This window comes from Setaria italica, chromosome VIII (assembly GCF_000263155.2).
Source record: "Setaria italica strain Yugu1 chromosome VIII, Setaria_italica_v2.0, whole genome shotgun sequence".
Classification (NCBI taxonomy): domain Eukaryota; kingdom Viridiplantae; phylum Streptophyta; class Magnoliopsida; order Poales; family Poaceae; genus Setaria; species Setaria italica.
In genome coordinates this window covers 21792351-21804081 of record NC_028457.1, presented here as the reverse complement: position 1 = coordinate 21804081, position 11731 = coordinate 21792351, and the positions used below count along the sequence as shown (strand labels likewise).

Sequence of the window (11731 nt, the reverse complement as noted above, 5' to 3'; positions counted from 1 at the left end):
AAATGAACTCAAAAGTTTAATGCTCCAAGCACAAATGTATCTTTGTCCCAATCATCCTTATGTGAAATATCATCACCAAGATCAATGAGCACATCATGGATTGAGGAATACATTGTAATGATGTTGCATATAGTTTTGTAATGAGAGCCCCATCGAGTTTCACCAGGTCTAGGCAAACTCATCTCTTGATTTAATCCACTCACTGATTCAAGCTCACCACACTCAAGTGCTTTCTTGATATTCTCAAGCCTAGCAGTTTGAAGCATACCATGACGCTTGCAAGAAACTCCAATAATATTCAATAAGATAGATACTTGATAAAAAAAAGCTCTTACAATCAGTATTTCTCTTGGCAACAACAACAAGAACTAGTTGGAGTTGATGTGCAAAGCAATGAATATAATACACAGAAGGTGATGCTTGCATGATCAATGTTTTTAGCCCTTTAATATCTCCTTTCATATTGCTGGCCCCATCATAACCTTGACCTCTAATTTGAGTCATAGTCAATCCATGACTAACAAGTAAACCCTCAATAGCTTCCTTAAGTGACAAAGAGGTAGTATCATCTACATGAACAACTTTAATAAAGTGTTCACAAGGCCTTTCAAGTTTATCAACATAACGCAAGTAAAGAGCTAGTTGTTCTTTATGTGATATGTCACTGGACTCATCAGCTAAAATTGCATAGGGCTCATCATCAAGTTCTTCAATTATTTTCTTTCTAGTTTCTATGGCACAACAATGAATAATTTGTTTTTGTATCTCTGGGCTAGTTAAGGTGCAATTACCTGGAGCATTATTCAAGACATACTTGTTCACTTCATCACTATTTCCTGCAAGAAACTTTAAAAGTTCAATCAAATTTTCTCTGTTGCTAGACTCTTCATTTTCATCATGTCTACAAAATGCCAATCCTTGATGCAAAAGAAACTTGATACATCTAACTGAATATGTCAACATTTTCTTATAAAAACGAAGATCCTCATCAGTCCACTTCTCAATGTGATAATCAATTGCTACCTTGGGATTTATAAAACCAATGTATCTCTCCTGAGCTGCATTGTGTGCTATAGAACCACTATGTTTGAGAAGTGCTTTGTTTCCTATATTCCAAATATTCCATCCTCCAACAATAAATATATTTGACCCAGTACCCTTCTTAAATTAGTTGCGGAGGCGAGGGTGCAGGATCCGCGATTTCTTCAACTACCACTCTATACTACTCCTGATTCTGTTCTTCCACAAAAGTTTCAACTGGAGATGGGACAATGTTTGAAGCAGCAGCAGTTGCTGCCTTCTTTGTTGCGTGTTTCTGAAAAAGAGATGCAATATCTCCGCCTGTCTTCATAATCCAACCGTTCTGAAAAAAATAATATCTAAGTACAACAACTAACTAGACATTATAGCAAAACAAACATGTAATGATAGAATCATATTTTAAACTTTTGGATAGAAAACTTACAAATCACAGCCTCACATGATATTAATTTAAGAATGTTGATGGATTGATGGTCCGTTCAATAAACTCACGAACTGAAATAAAAAAAGCACTCATACATAAATAAATAAAAATATTTAAGAATATAAGTTTTTTTCAAATAAGAAAAAATAGAAGATAGATTCATCTTAAACCTCCTTGTGGATGATGAGAAGTTTTCCTTATGGACGATCAAAAGTTTCCGCGCAACGGCACAAAGTCCCACGCGTAGTTGCGTAGACGCGCTGGCCAGCTCGGGTGGCCTGGTGCGGCGGCCGGCGGCGTTGCCGCGAAGGAAGGGAGGAGTCATGGCGGTCTAACGTCTGGCAGGCGGACTGTGGAGGAGTCCTGGCGGTGCTGGGCGGAGGGATCGTCGAGTCGTCGAGTCTTGGACTGTCATGACGCGTCGAATCGTCTACTGGGCTAGGGCGTCATGGCAGAGCCGCAGAGGACCAAGGTCCAGGGCCTAGGGGGATCATGGGAGGAAAGGAATCATCACAGTTGTGGGGAACGTGGGCTCCTGCCTCCTGGCGGACTGGCGCCTACGGGGTGCGGGCTACGGCTCGGTTTCCAGGCGTGAAGCTGAATCATTTGAATCGTCACCTGGGCACGAAGCTGAATCGTCGCGGGGTGCGGTTTCCAAGCGGGCGACAGGCGCAATGGATGTACAAGGTGCTGGGGCCCAGGGTATGACTGGGCCCACCCGGCATACCCTGTAGCTCTGCCTGCGCCTGCGAGGGATGCAACAACACGAAGACAGACAATGAAGAAGATGTGACCGATGGAACAGGAAGAAGACGGCGTTAACGCCAAAAGTTACAGAATGCTAGTTTCAGGTAACGGTCTATTCTTTGAGTGGTATTTCACATGATAGAGATCTTCTGGTTTTCAAAAATGATGTTCTTTGGATGCTATAGAACCAATTTTCCCATTCTGAAAATGTACTGAGCTGGTGTGCGCATCAAAATGCATAATGTACCACGAAACGTTTCACTCGTTTTGCGCCGCACGATTCCAATCTGACGGTCACAATGTTAGTTTCCAGGTTTCCATCTACCACGGTACCACCTAGTTTGCACTACATGTTCTCCCTCAAATGAAATAGTTTAGGGGTGTAAGGTAAGTGTAAATTTTGTTCGGGACTAGGATCGTACCCGTGCGTTGCTACGGGCAAAACAAATATCGTCTATAAGAATCAAACATTATCGTGTGAAATAATTACTTCAAAATGCCCGCAATGTGAAATAAAAAATGACTTTGTGGTGAGTAATAACATAAGCATAAGTACGCTTGTATGCTCTTTATCTCAACTTGCAAAAGAATAACCATGTAACTACTTCCCAAACATAGATGAGGATTCGAAGGAATTCATCAGCTCCTGGGGGATTATCATTCGATATAATAGAAGCATTCAGCAGTAAGTTATTGTTGACTTTACAGCAGTTTAGGATGCAAGAAAGCTTATCCCTTGGAGCCTTAAACATGCTTATCTTCTGCAGCTCCTTCTGCACGAGCTGTACCACAAAAACAAGAAAATAAATAAACAAAAAGGAAAGGAAAGTAAGGAATATTAATGAATTACACTGATATGAAGAATGAACAGCTGTCATAAGGTCTATTTAAACAAATGGCTTAGCCAGTAGGCAGCAGAATACATTTGTTGGCTCTAATTTTAAGATTGGTACACTTGCTGACAATGAATCACACAAGTTCATGCTCATTTAAAAAAAGGGTCATCAACTACTCCTTGAGAGGGTGTCTGAAAGCAACAGGGAATTGAATGGCAGAAATGTTACAGTGGCCATGTAACAGAAGTGGTGCAAGACATCCAGCGATATAAAAAATCACAATAACAAGACAACTTAAGTTTCATACCAGCCAAGAAGTTTCATTCTGATACTCTGGTTTTATAACCAAGTTTTTGGCCCTTATAAACTGCTGTAGCAAAGACATTTTCTCAAAAAGCTCTTCATCACTCTTCACATCTTCAGGGACCAAAGCAAATACCCGATTATACAGCTTTGTCATAACATATTTCTCAAGTCCGTAAAAGTATAGAGCAAACAATTTCAAATGTTTTTATATTCTACAAAGGGCAAAGATTTGAGCACATACAACTGTACAAGGAAAATAAGTATATAGCAAAATAAAACTATAAATTTAGTCAGTGAATTTTAGCATAGTGAATAAAAAAATTCAGTGCAAGATGCATAAAATGCCATTTGCTTGTATGAATATAACGACAGCGTGATAGTAGAGTATCTTAATACTTGGCGGTATTTAATGATCATAAGCAGTATTTAATCAGTAAGCAGCAATAATATGATGTTTGCAAACAAAAGAGAACCCATAACTTACATCCAACAACAATCCTGCTTTTTAGTCCCAATAAAACATAAACAACAGTTGCACATCCACCCAGTGCTGCCTTTGAATCATAGAAAAAAAATAAGGATCAGTTGCAGATTAAGATAACGATAGTTCTGTTCTTAGGCCCAAGATTCAGGTAATATAACAAAAATACTTACTCTTCTAGAACTTTTTCCTTGCAAGATTGATATGTACAGAAAAAACCAACCCCCAAAATGGAGGTGTAGAGGTAAGGGAAGGCGGAGAGGCCGGCCAAGAGCCAGTCTTGGCCTCGGGGATCTCTTGCCCCTCCAAGAGCTTTGCAATGACGGCGAGCTTGTCAAGGGAGCACGGCGTAAGCGCCGCTCACCTACCACAACACCATGCGGAAGCGCGAGCACGGCCACACCATGCGGAGTGCATGAGGTCCAGGTCCACCTCGCCTGCACCTTTAGGAAAATCAATAGGATATGAAACAATGGTAGTCAGAGGACTGGTTTTGGAACCTATAGGAACAAACAAAATGGGACTTGAGTTTGTGATGCAAATGCAACATGATCAGAAAAAAATGAAGCAAAGGACAAGATTAATTACAATGGCATTGATCTCCTCAATCTCCAGAAAGTCACAATTTTCAATTAGGCACGGGATTTGTAGCAGATGTTCTGGGCAGAAAGTCACAATATATATTAAGGTTGAAAGAAAATGGTAAGCATATAAGGAATTAAAGAGATGACATCCTCCTCCTGCTGTTGCTGCTAATGGAGCCATCTCCGATCACCAGAGCTGCCTAAAATGCACAATCATCAAATAAGCCAAAATTATATATTAGTTTAAGTAGATCAATGTAGAAAAATTGAAAAATTACACTGCCACCTCTGACCTAAAACTCTTGGGGGGAAACATATTAATTTCCTGTCTTCTAATCTTTGCTTGATAATTCAACTTTATTTATGAGTAGAAGAATACAAGAAAAACAATATGTCATATAGAAAAAATATGAGGTTAAAATATAATTAAGAAATTTAGGTGTCATTAAAGCCAAAAGTACCTCCTAAATCTTGATTACATCTCATGCCACCTTAAATAACAAACACATTCTAAGCATGCTCACACCACCTAAAATATGCACATGCTCCTGTGGCAATCTAATGAGTCAAAAGAAATTGTAATCAATCTTTTCACCATTATAACTCTACCCATCTTCTTACAAATAATTCGGCCGCTCGCATTCCGCTCCTTTGGCTGCAGAGGTCACACCGATCTTCTCTACCACATGGCCCAAGCAGTAGCATGGCCTCTGAGTTGCCCCCACCAGCGGTGACGGCACGGTGCTTCATGAGGATCATAGTGCAATATTAAAAGGATGCTAACAAAGTTAGAATTCTTACCAACTTATCAATTTCTTCAAACGAATTTGCTTGGTGCATTTTTCCTATCACATAGACTTTTAAATCATTCTTCTTATCTCATGAGCAGCCCTAGCTTCCCTTTCTTCTCGTCGTGCTGTCTCGAGCTCTTCTCTGTACCGATCACATACAACCAAGATAGGAAGAAAAGAAAAGAAGCGGACAAAAATAAGGAGGTAATAATCAAATATAATGGACTACGGAAGATCATTATGTGGTAGCTCTCTATCATTGTACCCTCACCATTCAGAAACATATAAGTGTTTGGATACACCCCCATAAATTTTAGTACCCGTCACGTCAGATGTTTGGATACTAATTAGGAGTATTAAATATAGTCTAATTACAAAACTAATTACACAGATGGAGTCTAATTCGTGAGACGAATCTATTAAGCCTAATTAGTCCATGATTTGACAATGTGGTGCTACAGTAACCATTTGCTAATGATGGATTAATTAGGCTTAATAGATTCGTCTCGCGAATTAGTACAGGGGTTCTGCAGTTAGTTTTATAATTAGCTCATGTTTAGTCCTCCTAATTAGCATCCGAACATCCGATGTGACCCCTCCTAAAGTTTAGTACCCCGCATCCAAACACCCTCTAAGTAGACAGACTTCCTGAGAGCTTTCTAGGCATATGTGTGATGTCTATCCATCCACCGCTTTATGCGCAATAGGCAAACATTTCCATGAATATCTTTCCCCCAACTCAACAACCACGCAAGCTAGCAGAATGAACAATCAAATGGAGCTGAGCTAATTCACCCGATAATCAATTCAACAAGACTCTGACCATGGACGTGATGTACTCGAATGACTCGCGGTACTTCTCGTAGAGCTGCTGCAAGTAGTCATGAGGCGGCTTTTGCGTGCACATGTTGTAAAGCATCCTGCAGCATCGGAACATAGCCTCGATTAGATCAGCGAAGCAACAACTAATCGAGCAAAAATACAAAATCTGAGTACGGACTACGGAGCCGAACTGGCTTGGGCTTGCCCTCGAGGATGTTCTTGAGTTTGGTGATGCCCTTTTACATGAACTCCCAGCCTTGCTCCAGATTGATCGTCTTCCGCTTGTGCGTCGCCATCACCGCTTCCCACCCCACCCCACGGCACTCGGCTCGGGGTAGCTGGGAGCTTCGGTCGAAGAGGGCAGCTAGATTCTCAGCTGGAGGACGGAGGTGGGGACGGCGCGCCCATTGCACCAAGGAGGCTCCCTAGGCGGTTGGCCGCCCTCCGCGCCGCGCCACCACCCCACCCGACCCCTGACCGCGCCGCAGCGGTCGCCGAAGCCGCGGTCCTCGGGGCGCCGATCACCGAGCCTGCCCCTTCATAGGCATCTAGCTACCTCTGTTTTGATCCCGCGGGAGAGGCGGCGTTTCACCATTGGCGGCCACACAGGTCTGGGGGATGGGGGACAGGGTCAGCGGCGCAGGTGGTGGCGCGGCCAGCGGAGCGAGCGGTGGTGCAATGGCAGCGCGGCATGCCAGACGACCGTGGCGTAGGGCGAGGAGAGGCAGCTGGCGACGGGGTGAGGCCACAAGGCACGCGGATAAGGCCGAATGGCGTGGGGGGGGGGCAGATGGGAGGAAAGAATCTCAGGAAAGATCAAGGGCCTAGCATCGCCGCTTCTGCCACGGACGATGCAGAATCAATATAGCGCGGGACGATGGGTTAACGGAGGATAAGACGTACGAAAAAAATAGTCTTAGTTTTGCTTTTTTTATAGTAGAGATTAAGCGGACAAAGTGGATAGGTGCGGTGAGTAAAATGAATTTTTTTCTTTTTTTTTTAGACTCGCGTTTTTGTCAAAGATGGCGGAAGTGTCTTTTATCCCAACAGTTTTTGGGAAGACCTCCAAACTAGGTTATTGGAATTTTTTTAGAATGGTTAGAGATACTTATAGATTTACATAAATGACGTATCAGTTTGGGTTGGGTACCATCCAAACATTTTTGTAATATTGAAACCTTCCAAAGTAAATTCCACTCCAAACATCTTAGTATATTATATGGATATGGGTATGAGCTCATCTTTTCGAAACGAGCAAGAATCAACGAACATTGCAAATACAATAATTCAAGTGTAGCATCTGCACTTACTCGCCAAAAAAAAAGTGTAGCATCTGCACATCCAAACAAGTACTCGTTTCTTTGTACCAATATAATATCCAACCAAGGACATTTCTTTAATCTATATATCCAAACAAGAACATTATTTGTCCATCCCAAAACACGTCTTTAAGAAGTGTACAAACAAAAGATCTCCATAGGAAACAAATTCAACAAAATCTCGACAGCATGGCGTGTCAGCCAGTCTATCCATCCATGCATCCGATAGCCTCTGCGAGCTAAAACGCAGCAGACAACATGCCACAACAGCGAGCACGTGATGTAGCCAGCTTTCCGGCATGGATCCATGGCGAACTGGAGAACAGGCTCTCCTCCCAACACATCTCGCCTCACCCGAAGTGGAATCCAGAACCCTCAGAAATGTTCCGATCCTAATAGCGCCAGAACACAAGAGGACACGGCGTCGCCACGCACGCTGACCTCATAATTGACACTCTGGGCACTGAGCACATGGCCTGCCTGCATGCACGTACCTACGTGGACCGCAGTACAAGGAGGGGATAACAAGTTAACAACAATTCAAGGAGCAGTTAACCAATGTTTCAAAAAAAAAAGGAGCAGTTAACCATCCTCTTAAACAAAAGCAGTAGATTAACAGAAAGTTGTACCAGAACATGCCAACCCCATTTTACCAACCCTATTTGATTGCCAGACCCAAAAAAAAAAAAAGTGGTGGCAGCTCAAACGAAAGCGGTCGGTCAACACTCAATGGCAGTAGCCTCGCGCTTCATCAAGATGCAACAGGTGTGCTGTAAGCCTGTAAAAAGGTCGCACAGCCACAATTGTGCTGACCACTGCTTGTTTACTGCAGTTAAAAACTGGTTCGCAGAGCCCAAAGCCGAGGTTAGACAATGAGAATATATTAAACTGAAAGGGTTCAGAAGGAGTCCCAAAAATGCCAGCAGGGGTACGGTCGCCGGCCAAGGCCAAGCATGTCTTGCCAGCAGAAGCAACAGCTCCCTTCACGCATTTCCTGTAGAGAGTACAGAGTCAGAGGCAGGGCGATTAAGCCCCAGAACACAGTGCTAATCTACTTGTTACCCTCAAGCTAATCAGCCATAACCAAGGAGAAGACGAATAGCAAAAGCCCCCTCATTTCCATCCGGCAGCCTGATGAGGGACAGCCGCGCAATGCACTCAGTGATCGCCATCCATCTACTCCCACCAACAACTCTGAGATTCTCCCCTCCTAAACTGTGCTCCCTCAGAGCCATGCTCACCTTTGTAACCACTTCGTCCTCACTCCAGCCTTCCATTGCAACCACCTCACCACCTTCCCACTACACAGATGGAGCCGGCATGGTGTTTCATCATATCCTTGATCCCCCTTGTTGAATTCCTGTCAATTACTTCTGCTTCTGGATTGAAGTCGCAGCAGCAATGCAGTGACAGTGGTGGCATGCCTGCTGGAGTGAGAGCTGGTTACTGGTCGCCGTTCTCAAGCCGCTACTCGCCGGTCAGTAGCATTGACACCTCCTTGTACACTCACCTCTACTACAGCTCGGTATCCTTTGACGAGACGAGCTATGCTGTCGCGCCTCCACCGACCGATGAGAGCTCGCTGCTCGCTGCGTTCTCCAGTACCGTCAAGTCCGGGAGCCCATCCGTCAAGACCATACTGTCCATAGGCACAGATGAGTACAAGGTGGACGTGTCAAATGCCGCCTTCTCCAGAATGGCTTCGGACAAGAACCTCCGGGGAGTGTTCATCAACTCCTCGGTGGAACTTGCTCGAGCCAACGGCTTCGACGGTATTGACATGTCATGGATTTTCCCAGCCACACAGATGGACATGGAGAACCTTGGGGTCCTGCTTGCGGAATGGCGGGCAAGGATCATGGAGGAATCCGCCACGAACTCCTTGTCCGAGCCTCTTCTCCTTACAGCAACACTCTACTTCTCGAACCACCTGTTTGGCATGCCTGACAGCAATCTCGACTACCCAATAGATGACATCTCAAACAACCTCGACTGGGTGAACATTCTCACCTTCGGTTTCCATGGGGGCAGCAATGTCACTACAGTCGACGCACCTCTATATGACACAACCTCGCACTTCTCGGTGAGCTACGGGGTCATCTCATGGCTGGATGCTGGACTCCCACCATGTAAACTGGTGATGGGTATACCTCTATTTGGAAGGTCCTGGTTCCTCAGAAACAAGGCCAAGAATGGAATAGGATCACCAACTGCAGCTGCTGGGACAAAACAGAGGAAGAGCAACCAGACCGGGATAATTGCGTATACAGAGGTTGAAGATTACATGAACTCTGCAAGCACCGTTGTTACGTACGACAACCAGTCAGTGGCAGAGTATTTCTACAACGGTGACCTCTGGGTCAGCTTCGACAGTGCACAGGTGGTGCAGCACAAGATAGAGTTTGCAGTGAGGTCTCAGCTGCTTGGGTACTTCCTCTGGACTATCGGCTTCGACGATTCAAACAGCACAATATCAAAGCAAGGTCAGTAGCTACTGAATTCTGCAAACATATGTAAATTAATGCAATATACCTTTAATTCATCAAAGTTGTTGAAACATTGTCTCATGCAGCATCCGAATCATGGCACCAATATGCACAGGGTGGTTTTGGAACCATGCATGCAGGAGGTTCAAACCAGTATGTTGCATTTAATTCATCTTCAGTATCATTTGGTAGCTGGCATTTAAAAATGCTCAGCTATTTGTTGTCCTCTGTACTTCTATTGGTGACTCTATTTGATTCAGAATATCAGTAAACATGCCAGATATGTAAAAGTAGTTTTAAATGATATGTTCATCAAAGTGAATGTCAAATTGTTAAATAAATACAATATGCTATATTGTATTTATTGAGTTTTTTTCAGTCATTCTTTCCCAAAACAAGGGTTACATCAAGTTAAATGGCTAATAGTCAAATTGTTTTCCATTGCATTTGAAGGATAGATGACTTCTTTTTCTTGACTATGCAATTGTCTCATTGCCAAATATCACTCCCAAATGATTTAATTTGAACATACATGTAAATAGAGAATGAACTGTGACAGCTGAGGTTTAAATTCATGGATACGAGAGAAAGACTGAAAAACAAATCATCTAGCAGAATTAAAAAAATAAGAGATAAATTCATAGTTATTGTGTATGGCATAAATATTGTATTCCACTTATGATTTATTTTGAATGGGGATTAGGACCAATCCATTTTTTAGATCGGACCAATACTTTTGGGTTGCGATGAAAAAAAATCCATTGCGTCCGTTCCAATCCGAAGAGGTGATGCTTAAACCCTGTCTAGCTAAACAAGCCCTTAAAATTACTGTGATCCACTTCCAAAATTAAAATCCTTTGATCTACTTTTGCATGTCATACGCCATGACTCAACATGGGAAATCTGAAAATGTCCCCCATCAGTTATTCTTATTCAGCATGCATACCATAGAACCAATGAGATCAGAAAAGCAAAAGGAAAAAAACATCCAACAAAAATCAGACACCAATATGAAAGTAAAATGTTTCCTTCCAAAGTTGCTTAGAACAACAAGAGCAGATATTTATTTGTTCCTGTGGTGAACTGGGTGGCAACATCAGATGACTTCAATCATTATTTTGCAGCACTTCAACTTTACCATGCTAAGCTTTACTTCGAGTTCAATTTGCCAATAACTTTACGAAAGTAGCATGATCGACTCTGTCAGAACCGAAAGTGGATGGAAAATTTATTGGGCACTTTGACTAATTAACTTTGAGCACTGGAAAAGCCCACAAGAGAATTGACAACTGATAAATTGGACAAGTTACGAAGTAAAAAAATGGAGCCTTAATGCAGGGTATACCTATGCCAGAACTTTTACAGAGTTATTTTTCCAAATAGAACCTTAATGCAGGGTGTGCATATGCCAGAACTGGCACAGAGTTATTTCTTTAAAGCAATAAATGTTGGATTTAGGCCCATACGTGGGCCAATCTAAAAATTCCAAAGCATGCGCAAATTCAAGGAGAGGTTACCTTGCTTAATATGGGAGTCTCCTCTCTATGCAAAATAGGTGCAAATGAGAGAGAAGGAGACTGTTGCTACACACACGCGCAACTCGCGCCCATTTTCGCGTGAAAAATCGCGTGACTTGTGACGCGTGCGGGTACAGCATGCTGTTGTTTGTGATTGAAACTACCATTTTAAACAGCAATAAGGTGTGTCAGTTTCAACAATTTGATGGCAGCAGTTTCTATCATTCAAATTGACAGTTTCTACTGCTTGATGAGGTTGTTTAATGGGAAAACTGATGCACTACGAAGGTCTATAACACCAAGAGACGTCCTGGTTGAATTGACGCTGTTACATGCTCATCTTCCCACTCGCTGTGCTGAATCTCTTGCTGCTGCGC

The 11731-nt window shown here is 42.9% G+C and overlaps 1 protein-coding gene across 1 annotated transcript; it reads left to right on the top strand.

Moving 5' to 3' along the window:
- The first annotated feature begins 8508 nt into the window (after positions 1–8508).
- LOC101765772 (chitinase-3-like protein 1) lies at positions 8509–10253 on the top strand. Its single transcript, XM_004979190.4, has 2 exons — positions 8509–9834; positions 9924–10253. The coding sequence occupies exons 1-2, from the start codon at positions 8661–8663 to the stop codon at positions 10106–10108; spliced, it is 1359 nt and encodes a 452-aa protein (XP_004979247.1). The 5' UTR covers positions 8509–8660; the 3' UTR covers positions 10109–10253.
- The last annotated feature ends 1478 nt before the right edge of the window (positions 10254–11731 follow it).